The sequence below is a fragment of the Manis javanica genome, chromosome 2, assembly GCF_040802235.1.
Source record: "Manis javanica isolate MJ-LG chromosome 2, MJ_LKY, whole genome shotgun sequence".
Classification (NCBI taxonomy): domain Eukaryota; kingdom Metazoa; phylum Chordata; class Mammalia; order Pholidota; family Manidae; genus Manis; species Manis javanica.
Window position 1 is genome coordinate 50,551,112 of NC_133157.1, and position 18,022 is coordinate 50,569,133.

Here is an 18,022-nt window from a genome sequence, read left to right on the forward strand (position 1 = left end):
AAAACATAGGCAAAAAAACTCTTGAACATAAGCATAGCAATTTTTTCCAGGACACATCTCCTCAGGCAAGGAAAACAAAATAAAAAATGAACAAATGGGACTACATCAAACTAGAAAGTTTCTGTACAGCAAAGGACACCATTAGCACAACAAAACAGCAAACTACGCTATGGGAGAATATATTCATAAACAACTCATCTGGTAAGGGATTAACATCCAAAATATATGAACAACTCATATGCCTCAACACCCAAAACCAAATAACCCATTTAAAAACTGGGGACCTTAACAGACATTTCTCCAAAGAAGAAATACAGATGGCCAACAGGCACATGAAAAGATTACCCACTCACTAATCTTCAGGGAAATGCAAATTAAAACCACAATGAGATATCAACTTGCACCAGCTGGAATGGCCACTATCCAAAAGACAAGAAATTTGTCAGGATGTGGAGAAATGGGAACCCCCCTACACTGTTGATGGGAATGTCAGTTGGTACAGCCACTGGGGAAAGCAGTATAGAGGTTCCTCAAAAAGCTAAAAACAATAAATACCACTCGACCCAGCAATTCCACTTCTAATCCCTAATCCTAAAAGATACATACATGTACTCCTATGTTTATTGCTGCATTATTTATAATAGCCAAGATATGGAAGCAACCTAAGTGTCCATCAATAGATAAATGGATAAAGAAGATGTGGTACATATACACAATGGAATATTATCTAGCCATAAAAAGAAATCCTGTCATTTGTAGAATATAAATACAAAGCAAAACAGAAGGAACAAAGCAGCAGTAGACTCACAGATGCTGAGAAGGGACTGGTGGTTATCGTGAGGGAGGGGTTAGAGTGGGTGGGTGGGGAGAGTGAAGGGGATATAGGGGTATAAAAATTCTCAATCATAATGTAGATTGGTTACAGGGATAGTAGTACAGCATGGAGAATATAGCCAATGATTCTATAACAGCATCTAATGTTTACAGGTAGTAACCTATATGAGTGGAAGTGGGGATTTAATAACATGGGAAACTGTTTAACCACTGTGTTGTATATTTAAAATTAAAATAAGACTGTTTATCAATTTTAAAAAAAGAAAAAAGTTTCAACGTATTTTATAATGTGATCTATGGACTATAACATCAGCATTACCTGGAAACATTTTAAAGAATCCAGGACCACACCTCTAGAGATTCTGTAGATCAGGGGAAAGTCCCAGAGATTACATTTTAATAAATTCTCCAAGTACATCTTGTGCACTCTAAACTTGTGGGAATCATAGCTGTAAAGCAGTTATCTCCAAAGTTTCCCATTATATATCTTATGAACAAAAGACTTTTGATTGATTCATACATTTACTTGTAAATCAGATACATAAACTTTTATATGAATATATATTATATATATTATAAAATCTGAAAAATACAAATCCTAAAAGATGACCTACCAATATTGTAGTATTTGCTTCTGCCTTACCAAGAGGAAAGTGAAAAATTAAAGATAGCTTTACACATTTAAAAAATTAATTATAAAGTTGAAAAATATATACAAATAAAAGGAGAATAAAAGAATCACAGAAATGATAACTGAAGACCCCAAAATATATCTCTTAGAAGGCTTATTTTTCTAAAACACAGTGAGAGTGAAACTCATCGATCTCAAAGGTGATTGAAAAAACTAACAAGGGTACTTTAACAAAAGATTAAACTCTGATCATCAGAAGGGAAAAACTGATAAATTAGACATACAAGCAACATGAGGAGAAAATGATTACATTATTTTAAGAGTTCACAATAATGAAGGATAGTAAAATCAGATACAGGTATGTATCACAGATTTTAAGTTAAATTCCAGGCAACACAGGTATGACCCCATAGCTAGAGACCCCAAAGGGGAACATTGCTCAAGTTATCAAAAATCATATTCAGATTGTATAAGCAAGATCCAATAAAGAAAAAGTCATCCATATGCTTAGCTTCTCACTTAGGAAATGTAATGAAATTCATTTAATAAGAAAGAAAGTGTTTTAATTGTTAAGTGTCATGGGACTACTGTATACCAAATGTTGATAAGAAGTACCTAGCATCACTCCACTGTTTCTAATGACCAAAAAGAGGCCCAATAATCTGTAGTTAAATGACTGGACATCCCCTACAGGTTAATACGATATACTGAGTGAAATCCCTCAACCTATTCCAGAAAACTTAGTATACACTGGCAAGGTCATCCCAGGCTTTCAAGTATACTCTACAATTACCTGAGGGGATAATTGAGCCAAGTCTAGGGAGGATCAAGCCTAGGAAGTGGCTGACAAGGGCTGTCTTGGCAAAAGAAGCACCATAACAGGAACTTCTCCAATTTTTAAAGTTGAGCTGTAATATTTCAAGACAAACACATGTACACATACAGTGTCTTAAATTGTAGTTTTACGTCTTATTTACAAACTTCCCATATATGTCAGAATCTGAGCAGGAGATATGGCCTACCTGTACTTGGTGACACTCTTTGAAAATAAATCAAATAATTATAAGTTATGTTCCACTTTCATGTGGATATCAAATGAATCTCTTTAAGGGATTAACACAAAGTCTTAATTTTAATAATGAAGAAAAACAAATTCAAAAAACCAAATATTCATGAAAAAAAAAAACTTAGGAGCTCACCTTTCCACAATCAAACTGACTGCTTGTGTGAGATCTGGGTTTGTCTCTTGCAGACGTTTCCACAAAGACCATACAAATTCTTTATCACCCTTAAAGAAATAAAAGACATTTAAAATTCATTGCTTTGTAGTTATATCAGAGAAGACAAAGCACTACATTAAACAATCAAAAAACATAAGTATTTGATCTCTAGATCTGTATCTATAGATTCTTGAAAAGTATAGCAGGAAATATTTATTTTTAAAACTTCTTACACCAGTAACCTATTTCACGTTTACTATTTCTACTATCCACAATTTAGGGTATACATACTGAAATGCTGAATATCAAGGTAAATTTACTTCGAAAGGAAACTGCCCTCTACTCCATTTATCAGATTCTTTTTTCAGCACAATTCCTTGAAAGAGTTGCCTATAATCACTGTGTCCACTTCCTCACCTCCTATTCACTCCATAATCTCCTCTAGTGAGATTTCCCTCCTGATTATTATGCTAAAATCATTTTTCAAGGTCCTCTATACAGCCAAATCCAATGGACCATGGACAGTTTCAGTCCTTCATGCCTAGGTCAGCTGTTATTAATCCTGGTTGACATGAATCACTTCAAGAGAATTTTTTAAAAATAGTGATGCTCTACAGATTTTGATTCAATTGGTTTCAGGTTAAGGTTCAATCATCAGTACTTTTAAAAAGATTCTCAGTTGATTCTATGTACTCAGGGTTGAAAACCACTGCCCCAGTTAACCTCATTCAGTCCAATGGTTTTATGTGTCAACATTACTGACATCTACTACATTTCTATCTCTAGCTATTTCTTCTACCATTAGGTGCAGACTTGTATCTCCAAATGACTACTCAATAATTCCACATGAATTTAAATATCAAATTTAATTTATACAAAATAATTTTTTATTTCCTACGCTTTCACAAACCTGCCCCTCTGCATCTCAGAAAATGACACTACCATCTACACATTTGTTCAAGGCCTAAAACCTAGGAGTTAATATTAGTGGTCCTCTTTTCTACACACTTTATATACAAACCATCAGTAAATCCTATAGGCCTTCCTAGACTATACATCCCAATTTTAACTACTTCTCACCACCTCCACCACCATCATCTCAATCCAAGTCAGTTCCATCTCTTGCCTAGCTCTCCATAATGGTCCCCTAACCTCCCTGTAGCTCAAAATCCTCCAATGGGTTCCCGTCAGATTAGGAAAATAATCCAAACTCTTTGCCAACGCTACCAGACTCCACATTTTCTGGCTTCATATGTACCTCTTCGCCCTCACCTATCACTGTCTTGCACACACAGACCTTCTTGCTCTACTTGTACCTGGGTCTTTGAACATGTATCATCCACCAAATTTTCATGCAGATTATTCCCTCAATTCACTCAAGTATTTGTTGAAATGTCATCTCTTCAAGAAAAGTCTTCCCTAATATATTTATAGCCACTAAAACCCACAAATCTCTGACTCCTTACCCACAGAACATTTCATTTTACACTATATTTGTCTGTTTGGGTTTACCTATATGGCAAATACTCTATTTGTATCTGTTTCTATCATCCATTCTCCCCTTCTGTTAGTAACAGAAACCACCTTGGCTCTTTGCAGCCCATTTAAAAGACTAGCTTCTCTTGCCTATGGGCTTTGTGAGTTCTACCAATGAAATATAAGAAGTATTGTTGGAAATCTTAGATTTATGTCTACGAAATGTGTTACAAATACCTTGTTCCAATATGATGTTGCTTATTTAATTTTATTTATAATGTACCTTTTTTTTGAAAAAAGCACTTACTAATTTTATATATTCAAACTCATCCATCTACTCCATTATGGCTTACGGATTTTAGTATCAGTTAGAAAGGCCTTCTCTACTCCAAAATTAGAAATATATTTACTCATACTTTCTTCTAAAATTTAATGTTTTCATTTTTTAATGCTCAAATCTTTTATCATTTTTTGTTTTATTAGTTGTTTTTGAAAGATTTTTAACAGCCTGAGTACAGGGTATTAATGCCTTACCCAACTATTCTTATGCATCATGCTTTACTTTTTTTCTCTAGAAGCAAGAATTCAGCATTTGGATATCCAAATGATTCACGTTAAAGACAAGAAATGTCAATATATAACTCATGTCATAACCTGCTCAAAGGACAGTGAAGGAAAAAGTAAGCTATGCAACATTTTATGCTCTAACATCTCTATTTTTAAAAAGTATGTTGATAAATTTAAAAATCCTTTGAAATGAATATTATCTATAAATTTATCTTAAAGCTTACTTCATAACAAAATAGCATAGATTCACATGTATTGTCCATTCAACTTTTCTGTCTAAAATACTAAGCAAGAAAGGTTGGCCTACAGGTGGATAAAGACAAGTGCAAATGATTTCCCTCATTTGTGGAGTATAACAATGCAGCAAAACTGAAGGAACAAAATAGCAGCAGACTCAGAGACTCCAAGAAGGAACTAGTGGTTATCAAAGGGGAGGGGTGTGGGAGGGCAGATGGGGAGGGAGGGAGAAGGGGATTGAGGGGTATTATGTCTAGTACACATGGTGTGGGGGATCACGGGAAAAACAGTGTAGCATAGAGAAGGCAAATACTGAATCTGTGGCATCTTACTACACTGATGGGCAGTGACTGCATTGGGGTATGGGTGGGGACTTGATAATATGGGTAAATATAGTAACCACATTGTTTTTTCATGTGAAACCTTCATAAGAGTGTATATCAATAATACCTTAATAAAAACTTTACTAAGAAAACAAAACAAAGGTTGACCTAATAAAAATGTAAAATGGTAGGTTTTCAACATTTATAAAATAACTGAATTACTTCAACTTTTTAAGTATGACTTACTAATAAAGGACTTAATTCTAGCACAGTGAAAGGGACATAGTGAGAAATCAATAAACATGTGATGAAAAAATATTTACCTCTCAGTTTATACATTTTTTACTTGTTTTCTTATTGCTGTTACAGGTAATGATTACTTCATATCTCTTCAATTCCCACCAAACAGAAAGTAACAGCATATTCTTCTTAAGCTGTTTTTTTATCAGAGGCAAGAGAAAAAAGGCAACCAGAGGAAGAGACGCCTCCCGAAACTCTATTCTATTGTTACTAATTCCCATTACAACTTACACCAAGAAATCATCTGGAGGAAAACTTTCTAACTTGAAATTTCTTTAGTTTAAACTTTAGCTATTAATTTTAAACTAAAATTTAAAAACTTACTTAATTTTCATTAGTTATTTAATAACTACTAATAACAGTATGCAACAGTATGCAGATTTCCTTTGCCACCTAAAAATATTCCAATCTATAAGTCATATCTGATTCAAAAAAAGGTAAGTTCTTCTATAAGCAATAAAATGCCACAAATAGACTGTGATATTGTAATACATAATTACAGTTTTTTTAGACTTCAGTTATTGAAATGCTGTATGATCTTCTATGTGGATTATATCTCTCATTACTAAAATGACCCTCTTTATATAAAAAAACAAAAAGTCCACAAAAAACACTAGTTTCCAAATATTCCAGTTATTACTGAAACAGGGAAACTATTGTCAATCATATTTTATTTCCCTTCCTTTAAGCAGTTCAATATGTATTATTAAAAAATAAAAATAAAAACCTTTAAAAATTACTCATCATAAAATTATTTTTTCTCCCTACACAACTTTCACACAGAATAAAATAATTTAAATTTTAAATTAAAAAATTCTACTCCTTCTAAGAAAGTTTATTAAACTCTGGCTATGAAAGAGTTAACTAGATGCTAGATTAGGGTCTAAATTATTTTAGAGTGGATTGGCTTTGATTTTCACTCATCAGCTGACATGGAAATAAATACCAACTTTACAGACATGGATAACCAAAACTCTCTTTTTCACTGGGTACATACTCACCCAGCACTTACTTTAGTGTCTAACAACATAAATAGGTCCTGAATCGACCTCTAACTGGAGGAGTGAATTTAACAAACATATCAAAACTACATCCTACATTTAAAAAAATAACTTGCCTATCAGAACTCACGGAAAGCACTGTAGAGTTTAATGACAAAATATGCCACAAAGTAGCCACTCAATTATTGAAAAAATTGCATAAAAAGATCTATTAGAATTGAGCTACTATCAATGGTGAGTATTATAATTATACAGTATGTTCTCAAATTTTTTGGTAAGTGACTAAACAAGGTTTCAACACACCTAAATGTCTAACAAAAAATATGACTGGCTGAGAAGGTGCTGAGTCAAGATGGCAGCATGAGTAGAGCAGCGGAAATCTCCTCCCGAAACCATATATATTTTTGAAAATACAACAGATACAACTATTCCTAAAAGAGAGACCAGAAGACACAGGACAACAGCCAGACTACATCTACACCTATGAGAACCCAGCACCTCATGAAGGGGGTAAGATACAAGCCGTGGCCTGGCGGGACTTGAGCACCCCTCACCCCAGCTCCCGGCGGGAGGAGAGGAGTCAGAAAGGGGAGGCAGAGGGAGCCCAGGACTGCTAAACACCTAGCCCTAGCCATCCACACTGGAGCGCAGACACACAGTGCATGGGGTGCTGGATACTAGGGAAACGGAACAGTAAAACCTGCAAGTAGGTCCCCACAGCCAGCGCCCCTGGGAAAAAGAGAAGTGCTCTTTGAAAGACTTGAAGGAACAGGGACCCCACAGCTGGATGGAAACGTACCGGGACACATTACAGCAGCTGGGAATCCCAGGGAACTCCAGGTGCCCTAACCCCCAGGGCAGAGGCACAGCTCAGAAGCCCCTCACAGAGATAAACAGCCAACCGCCCATTTCACCTCTGACGCTGCTCCGCCATAGTGGAGCAGCAGCCTAAGGATGGCCACGCCTACATCAGCTGGGCAGAGATTCTTTCACAACGACCAGGCAAGAATCAGAGACCGCGTATGCGTGCAGCTACCCAGCACAAGCTTCAAGGGATAGCCATTCTCCCAGGAGAGGAAAGCCACAACCAACAAGAAGGGACGTTCTCCGAGCCAACACATGTACCAGCTCCTGACAACCACCTCTATCACCATGAAGAGGCAGAAGAATTTGATACAGACCAGACTAAACCAGACATCCTCCCCTGAGAAGGAATCTGGGGAGATAGACCTAACCAATCTCCCTTAAAAAAGGAATTCAAAATAAAGGTCATAACCATGCTGATAAAGGTGCAGAGAAATATGCAAGAGCTAAGGGATGAAGTCTGGAACAAGATTACAGAAATGAAACAATCTCTAGAAGAATTTATACGCAGAATGGATAAGATGCAAGAGGCCATTGATGAAATAGAAACCAGAGAACAGGAATGCATAGAAGTTGACACAGAGAGAGATAAAAGGATCTCCAGGAATGAAACAATATTAAGAGAACTGTGTGACCAATCTAAAATGAACAATATCTGCATTATAGGGGTACCAGAAGAAGAAGAGAGAGAAAAAGGGACAGAAAGTGTATTTGAAGAAATAATTGCTGAAAACTTCCCCAAACTGGGGGAGGAAATAATTGTTCACACCACGGAAGTACACAGAACTCCCAACAGAAGGGACCAAAGGAGCACAACACCAAGACACATAATAATTAAAATGACAAAGATCAAGGACAAGGACAGAGTTTTAAAGGCAGCTAGAGAGAGGAAAAAGGTCACCTACAAAGGAAAACTCATCAGGCTAGCATCAGACTTCTCAACAGAAACCTTACAGGCCAGAAGACAATGGCAAGATATATTTAATGCAATGAACAGAAGGGCCTAGAACCAAGAACACTGTATCCAGTACGATTATCATTTAAATATGAAGGAGGGATTAAACATTCCCAGACAAGCAAAAGTTGAGGGAATTTGCCTCCCACAAACCACCTCTACAGGGTATTTTAGAGGAACTGCTCTAGATGGGAGCACTCCTAAGGCTAAACAGATGTCACCAGAGAAAATAAAATTACAGCAAAGAAAGCAGACGAACCAAATACTAACTAAAGGCAAAAAACAAAATCAACTTCCCACAAAAGCAGTTAAAGGAAACACAAAAGAGCATAGAATAAAATACCCAACATATAAAAATGAAAGAGGAGGAATAAGAAGGGAGAGAAATAATCACCAGACAGTGTCTATAATACCTTAATAACAGCGAATTAAGTTATGCAGTAAGATCCTAAAGAAGCTAACCTTGAATCTTTGGTAACCATAAATCTAAAGCCTGCAATGACAATAAGTACATATCTTTCAATAATCACCCTAAATATAAATGTACCAATCAAAAGACACAAAGTAATAGAATTAATAAAAAAGGAAGACCCATCTATATGCTACTTACAAGAGACCCACCTCAAATCCAAAGACATGCACAGACTAAAAGTCAAGGGATGGAAAAAGATATTTCATGCAAACAACAGTGAGAAAAAAGCAGGTATTGCAGTACTAGTATCAGACAAAATACACTTCAAAACAAAGAAAGTAACAAGAGATAAAGAAGGACCTACATAATGATAAAGGGCTCAGTCCAACAAGAGGATATAACCATTCTAAATATATATGCACCCAATACAGGAGCACCAGCATATGTGAAACAAATACTAACAGAACTAAAGGACAAAATAGAATGCAACGCATTCATTTTAGGAGACTTCAACACACCACTCACTCCAAAGGATACAAATAGTTCAAAAATTCATATGGAACCCCAAAAGACCCCAAATAGCCAAAGCAAACCTGAGAAGGAAGAATAAAGTGGGGGGGATCTCGCTCCCCAACTTGAAGCTCTACTTCAAAGCCACAGTAATCAAGACAATTTGGTACTGGCACCAAAACAGACCCACAGACCAGTGGAACAGAATAGAGACTCCAGACATTAACCCAAATAAATATGGTCAATTAATATATGATAAAGGAGCCATGGACATACAATGGGGAAATGACAGTCTCTTCAACAGATGGTGCTGGCAAAACTGGACAGCTACATATAAGAGAATGAAACTGGATCACTGTCTAACCCCATACACAAAAGTAAATTTGAAATGGATTAAAGACCTGGATGTAAGTGATGAAACCATAAAACTCTTAGACACATAGGCAAAAATCTCTTGGACATAAACATTAACAACTTCATTAACATTAACAACTTCCCCAGGCAAGGGAAACAAAACCAAAAATGAACAACTGGGACTATATCAAGCTGAAAAGCTTCTGTACACCAAAGGAAACCACTAACAGAACAAAAAGGCATCCTACAGTATGGGACAATATATTCATAAATGACAGATCCAATAAAGGGTTGACATCCAAAATATATAAAGAGCTCAGACACCTCAACAAACAATTAGCAAATAATCCTATTAAAAAATGGGCAGAGGAGCTGAACACAGTTCTCTAAAGAAGAAATTCAGATGGCCAACAGACACATGAAAAGATGCTCCACACCACTAATCATCAGAAAAATGCAAATTAAGACCACAATGAGATATCACCTCACATCAGTAAGGATCACTACCATTCAAAAGACAAACAACAACAAATGTTGGCAAGGTTGTGGAGAAAGGGGAACTCTCCTACACTGCTGGTGGGAATGTAAATTAGTTCAACCATTGTGGAAAGCAGTATGGAGGTTCCTCAAAAAGCTCAAAATAGACATACCATTTGAGCCAGGAATTCCACTCCTAGGAATTTACCCTAAGAATGCAGCAGCCCAGTGTGAAAAAGAAAGATGCACCCCTATGTTTATCGCAGCACTATTTACAATAGCCAAGAAATGCAAGCAACCTAAGTGTCCATCATTAGATGAATGGATAAAGAAGAGGTGGTACATATACACAATTGAGTATTACTCAGCCATAAGAAGAAAACAAATCCTACCATTTGCAACAACATGGATGGAGCTAGAGGGTATTATGCTCAGTGAAATAAGCCAGGCAGAGAAAGACAAGTATCAAATGATTTCACTCATATGTAGAGTATAAGAACAAAGAAAAACTGAAGGAACAAAACAACAGCAGAATCACAGAAACCAAGAATGGACTAACAGTTACCAAAGAGAAAGGGACTAAGGAGAATGGGTGGGAAGGGAGGGATAAGGGCAGAGGAAAAGAAAGGGGGCATTACAATTAGCATGTATAATATGTGGGGGGGGGCATGGGAAGGGCTGTGCAACACAGTGAAGATAAGTAGTGATTCTACAGCATCTTACTACGCTGATGGACAGTGAATGTAATGGGGTGGAGGAGTACTTGGTGAAGGGGGGAGCCTAGTAAACATAATGGTCTTCATGTACTTGTAGATTAATGATAACAAAATAAAAAATATATATATGACTGGCTGAGTTCTCTGGTCACATACTCCTCATTCCAACATCACATACTTCATGAGTTTCATTCTTAAAGTTGGATAATGAACATATATTCCGTTTAAAAGCCCTAAATAATTTACCAGAAATTGGTGGATAAATGTAGTAAATATTTGATTGCTACTAAAAAAGGAAGTAAGCTTTGAGGTACACATACATATATCACATATAAATATATATGTGTGGGAATATATTAAATATGTATGTACATTACTTTTAATCATCTAGTACTCTACAAGGGGGAATAAATGTGCACAAACACATACTCATAGCATTCTGAACTGCAAATAGAACACATTCTTAAAATACATAATCAAAATTAAGAGTATGGTGAAGTTAGGTTCTAGATCAATGAATAAGACATAAATATCATGGACTAATAATTGTCCTTTGAACACCACTGAAAGTTCCTTGGGAAAAAAGTACATTTGGAAGCTAATGTCCTATTGTCAAAAGTCCAATACAGATAGCTTTTCTCCCACAGTGAAATTCGTCACATTTTCTTCAGCTAAGCATTATATGTTGCTTGCTAATCTGGGGTCATGTGAATAAAAGTTTTTATACAATCGCATAAAATAGCATGAGATGCTCATATTAAGAGAAACACTTGGAAATTGGTTTTCCATTACATGCTTATTCTGAGCCATTCCAGTGGAAGGGAATGGTATGTGGAATCACTCAAACTTTCTTTTTTTCCAAGTACATATAGCTGAATTTCTGTTAAGTTAAATGTGGTGGTGGGGGGAAACTAACCTAAATGAAGCTACAACTTAGGATCAGAGACAAACTATAACTAGCAGGGTTCTCTCTCCCAAACTGTACCTTTCACCCATTAATGTCCTGTTAAATTTAGTAGATCCCAACAATATTTTCCTTAAAGAGTAGAATTTAAAAGAAACTATCAGAGTTCCTGACACAGTAAATCCTTTTATGAACTTCCATGTATATGTATTTACTAGGCTGAAACATAACATGAATTCCTTTTGGTTTGCAATCTTTAAAAGTTTGGAAAAACACAGGGTTAATACTATAGTTCTTGGGTTATGATTTCTAGGTGAGTAAGTAAATGGAAGAACAAATAAAAAAAGACGAAGATGTAAAATCATCCCTATCAAATTACCAGCAACATTCTTCAATGAACTGGAACAAATAGTTCAAAAATTCATATGGAAACACCAAAGACCCTGAATAGCCAAAGCAATCCTGAGAAAAAAGAATAAAGTAGGGGGGATCCCACTCCCCAACTTCAAGCTCTACTACAAAGCCATAGTAATCAAGACAATTTGGTACTGGCACAAGAACAGAGCCACAGAGCAGTGGAACAGATTACAGACTCCAGACATTAACCCAAACATATATGATCACTTAACATTTGATAAAGGAGCCATGGACATACAATGGCAAAATGACAGTCTCTTCAACAGATGGTGCTGGCAAAACTGGACTGCTACATGTAGGAGAATGAAATTGGACCATTGTCTAACCCCATACACAAAAGTAAATTCAAAATGGATCAAAGACCTGAATGTAAGTCATGAAACCATAAAACTCTTAGAAAAAAACATAGGCAAATAATCTCTTAGACATAAACATGAGTGACCTCTTCTTGAACGTATCTCCCCAGGCAAGGAAAACAACAGCAAAAATGAACAAGTGGGACTATATTAAGCTGAAAAGCTTCTGTACAGCAAAAGACACCATCAAAAGAACAAAAAGGTACCCTACAGTATGCGAGAATATATTTGTAAATGACAGATCCAATAAAGGCTTGACGTCCAAAATATATAAAGAGCTCACCCACCTCAACAAACAAAAAACAAATAATCCAATTAAAAAATGGGCAGAGTAACTGAACAGACAGTTCTCCAAAAAAGAAATACAGATGGCCAACAGACACATGAAAAGATGCTCCACATCCCTAATTATAAGATATATGCAAATTAATACCACAATGAGGTATCACCTCACACCAGTAAGGATGACTACCATCCAAAAGACAAACAATAAATGTTGGTGAGGTTGTGGAGAAAGGGGAACCCTCCTACACTGCTGGTGGGGATGTAAATTCGTTCCACCATTGTGGAAAGCAGTATGCAGGTTCCTCAAAAAGCTCAAAATAGACTTACCATTTGACCCAGGAATTCCACTCCTCGGAATTTACCCTAAGAATGCAGCACTCAAGTTTGAAAAAGACAGATGCGCCCCTTTGTTTATCGCAGCACTATTTACAATAGCCAAGAATTGGAAACAACCTAAGTGTCCATCAGTAGATGAATGGATAAAGATGTGGTACATATACACAATGGAATATTACTCAGCCATAAGAAAATAAATCCTACCATTTGCAACAACATGGATGGAGCTAGAGGGTATTATGCTCCGTGAAATAAGCCAAGCAGAGAAAGAGAAATACCAAATGATTTCACTCATCTGTGGCATATAAGAACAAAGGAAAAACTGAAGGAACAAAACAGCAGCAGAATCACAGAACCCAAGAATGGACTAACAGGTACCAAAGGGAAAGGGACTGGGGAGGATGGGTGGTAGGGCGGGTAAGGGGGGGAAGAAGAAAAGGGGTATTATGATTAGCATGATAATGGGGGGGTGGGAGAAAGTGGACGGCTGTACAACACAGAGAAGACAAGTAGTGATTATACAACATTTTGCTATGCTGATGGACAGTGACTGTAAGGGGGTTTGTAGGGGGACCTGGTATAGGGAAGAGCCTAGTAAACATAATGTTCTTCATGTAACTGTAGATTAATAATTTAAAAAAAGGTGTATTACTCCCTGATAGGATAAAACTAACTGCAAATCACTGATTAATGCATACTTTAAATATCCTTAATTTTGATCATTTAAAGGATGTCAGATGATCAGCTATGGAAGTATACTTCTCTGATAATATTTCTTTCTCTTAAAAAAAAAAAAGCGGTTCTTGTGTGGTGATCTCCAATAAGTTCTTCACAATGGCATAAAGGGCATATCAAAGTGTGGCCAAAGGGTTTGTTTGTGTTTATACAGAGGATCAAAACCTAATTTGGCAACCCAGAAAACAAATTAAGATACGATATGAAGAACTTCCAACATTAGCATTCTCTGGAAGAGTTATTCCAGAAGATGATCATCAAAAAACTTCAACAAAGATCCTGGTGCTGTTGCAGTTGTAGCTGCACTCATCCCACAGGTTCCTGGACTTGCCACTGGAATGACGGAGATATCTAAGCTGGCCTGTGCATACAGTAAAACAACAAATTTGACTGGATCTATGTTGGAACTCAACAAAGAATTAGGAGAAGTGCAAGTTGCAGCACTCCAAAATCTTGCGACTATAGACTATCTACTGTTAAAAGAACATATGGGATGTGAACAATTCCCAGGAATGTGTTGTTTTAATTTGTCTGATTTTTCTCAAAATATTCAAATTCAGTTAGACAATATCCATCATATAATTGATAAGTTTTCACAAATGCCTAGGGTGTCTAACTGGTATTCTTGGTTTCACTGGATATGGCTGGTAATTGTAGGTCTGCTTTGGTTATGTAGCTGTATTCCTATTATGTTAATGTGTGCATGCAATTTAATTAGTAATTTAAAACCTATACACGCTTATGTTACACTACAAGAAGGTATGTCAAAGAAATAATCAATCTTCCCATGTTTTCTTCCATCTGCTACTTCTATAGCTTTTCTTCTTCACCAAGTATCATAATTCTTTCAAGTGGTAAAGATACCTCAAGACAAATGCTGGGTATAAAAGCCACAGGGCATAAATCTGCAAAGAAGTAAAAAGCTAACCTTTTCAAACAATATGGCTTCTCTCTCACTTACCAACTTTACATTTCCCTGTATGGCCCCAGAAGATGACTGGTTAGCCAGAGACAGGTAATTCCTCAAGGGAGGAACAACCTAAGACAGGCACAGTCGCAGGGGGGCCATCAGGTGAGAAATTGGGGATCAACAGAGGTGAGGCTTAGAACCTCACCCCCCCTGTTTTGAGAGAAATCTTCTGCATCTGTGGATGTTTTGTTGCCCTTGTCTAGCTTGGATTAATACTTAGTCTATAGGCACACACCTGATCATCTACATTTGCCCTCTTACAGCAATAAACTATGTTTTCTACCTTTATCTTGCATCTACCTACCACTTCAGCATTTTATTAAAATTAATAATAATAACAATAATAAGGGAGAAATGTGGGATTCACATATAAATCAAGTATAAAAATCAAACGAATAATCATAATTGACCTGATTGTTTATAGTTCATGATGCATGATCAAAACCGAAAGTTTCTGTGATGACTGCCCTTGCACTGTTCACCATGTAAGAACTTACTCACTATGTAAGAACTTGTTCACCATGTAAAAACTTGGTTGTTATGCTTCAGAAGATTGGAGACTGTTGAGAATTAGGCTTGGGGTTGATTAATGATTGCGCATTGAATCCCCTATACAGAATTTTATTGTTGTTAACAACCATATGATCAATAAATATGAGAGATGCCCTCTCAAAAAAAAAATGGATGTAAAATCGAATGTTTAATTACAAAACAACTGGAAGTTCAATTATTTCTCCCAAGTTTTCCCAAGAGCAGGAATATGTTCTGACTAAATTTTCTGGTATGGGACATGCCAATCTCATCTGAAACTACTAGAATGCCTAAGATCATCAAATATTGTCAATATCACAAAATTTTCAAGAGCCGTTGCTCTAGGCTAATTATGACCATTTCAGTCAGTTCTTACATCTGCCTAGAGTACTTCAATCATCTTCCTAGTCCGTGAATGTCCAAGGTCACACAGGCCAACACCATGTTTGAAGACACATTTTTAAATATAACAGTGAATGGATTTGGAAGAGGTGGGTCATTGGGCTGTTTTCCACAGACTGATGTCCTTAATCAAATCAGTCAAAAAAAAGTATCTCAGCTCCTTTGCCAGCTAAGGGTAAAAGTATGAGAAATAGAGTGGTAGGATAGAGTATAGAAAATATGGGCAAATAATATTATCGGTTAGGACTCATCAAATAACAATGGCCTTTATTATGGGTTCACATCTTTAAACCATCCAAGAGGTGAGAAATGCAGATGACAAAAAGCTTTAGTTCACTGGTGTCTTTATCCTTTGCTCCTTACCAAGTGAATAAAAAATGGGTAATGAAAAGAAGGGAACCACATATCTCCCCAAATTGTTTAAGCAGAAACATATTAAATTTGAACAAAATTGTCTTTTTTACGGCCTTGCTTGACTCAATCAGCAAGGACCTATGAGAGGGGCAAAAGAACCCAACAGAACTAAGAGAAAGAACTTTTATTAATCTAAACTGATGACACTGTTTATAGAGTTACAGGTATTTAGCAGCGTCTAACTGGGTTCTATCGTGAGGACAGAGTGACTCAAATCTATTGTTGAGTGAATCCCCAACATTCAATCTCCCAACTCGGTAGAAAGGTTCTGGTAAAATCAGAGAAGAGATAGTGCTTCTTATAAGGATGCAAAACTAAAGGAAAATCCAATCTCTCTGAACACTAGTACAGTCAAGCCATCTTTAGTAAACACAAACTCTACACACAACAGAAAAGTTATATTAACATAATTGATTTACTAAGTGCTTTTCACTGGCAAGATGGTAAGAAAATGAGATTTCGCACTCAAGGACTATGGAATTAGTATACTTGGTTAATAAATAGGTAACAAGCATCATCTATTGTGTGTTAAAGTTCCCAGCTCTAGACATCCTAAAAATCACTGGACTGTGTTTACAACGTAAGTTTGACTTAAGCCAACTCAGGAACCAGGGCAAGTGTGGGTTTGAAACACCAAATCAGGCTCTTTCATCGACGGATTTTATTTTAATAAGTGTTTAAACTTTCCTGTTCAACATTGCAACTGTGGACTGCACTCCATTCCTCTGCACCAAGTGCCACTAGAGTCACGACTGAGCACTTCGGCTTTTGCGGGGTGAGGGGTGCGACTTCGCGTTTTGGTGGTGTCCAAGTTGAAGAAAAACAAACCCAGGTCGCCGAGGTGAACCCCGACCACCGGTGTCAGGAGAGGGACAGGAGCCCGAGGTCGGGGCGCCAGGCGCTACCGCGTCCTAACAGCACCGAACACCGGCCGGGGTGGGTGTGGAAGCCGGGCGAAACTGGCTGGGGCCCAAACCCGCGCACCACGCGGGCGAAGGCAGAGAGAGAGGGGCGCGCCTCCCCACGGCCCCGGCCCCGCCGTGGAGGGGAAAAGGCCGGTGGCCCCTCGATACCTGACACAGAGCCAGCTCCTCCTTTACGCTGCTCAGTTCTTCTTCCAGCAGCTGCGTCCGGGTCACCATCGCCTCCTCTACCGAGATGCCCTCTAGCCGCCTGGCCCCCGAGGGCGCACTGAGGAGGGGAGCCCGAGCCGGAGGTGCCCCCACTGGCCCTCTCCGGCCGCCTGACCCTTCTTCGCCCCGCCACGATATATCACTTTTGTCCACGACGCCCTCCCGCTCTGCACCCGCAAGAACTGAGGGCTCGCTGCGGACTGCGTGTACCACAGCTCCCCACCCAACACGCGGGGACCAGGGCCCCAACTGTCGCGCTGAAGGCAGAAGGAGCGGTGAGGGCGGCGAGTGCGCCGCCATGGCCGCGCCCGCTAACGGGTCAAGCTCTCCCTTTGAAACTCCACCTTCCTTTCCCCATCCAGGCGAGTCCGAAGCTCCGGCACGCGCATGCGCGAGCCTTTTCCCGCCTGGACGCGCGGGGGTCTCGCTCTCGCGGGTCCTCCCGGGCTTCCCGCAGGCCGCGAGCCCGACGCGAGCGTGAGGCTGCGCACGCGCTGCAGCCAAAGGGGTTAGACCGGGGCGTCCCGCTCGCCAACCCGGCGTTCTCTGCTTGAGACTTTGTCCCACAGCTCCACGACTTCCCGCCCACCCAAACCCCAACCGGCACTTAGCGCCTAGCTTATATCCACCTCTTAAAGCCATCCTGACAAGCCCCAAATGAT

At 38.2% G+C, this 18,022-nt stretch overlaps 1 protein-coding gene across 5 annotated transcripts in view; it reads right to left on the reverse strand.

Moving 5' to 3' along the window:
• Positions 1-17,724, reverse strand: part of CNTLN (centlein) — a 318,921-nt gene extending 301,197 nt beyond the window's left edge. For 4 of the 5 annotated variants that reach the window (XM_073228458.1, XM_073228457.1, XM_037018671.2 and 1 more), the window contains exons 1-2: positions 17,301-17,724; positions 2,665-2,753 (exon numbers count right to left, since the gene is read on the reverse strand). In XM_073228458.1, the coding sequence (XP_073084559.1) occupies positions 2,665-2,753; positions 17,301-17,660 (449 nt within the window). In that variant the 5' untranslated portion in view covers positions 17,661-17,724. The remainder of the gene's footprint in view (positions 1-2,664; positions 2,754-17,300) is intronic. The other variant, XM_073228460.1, reaches the window with a different exon arrangement.
• Positions 17,725-18,022: the final 298 nt, after the last annotated feature.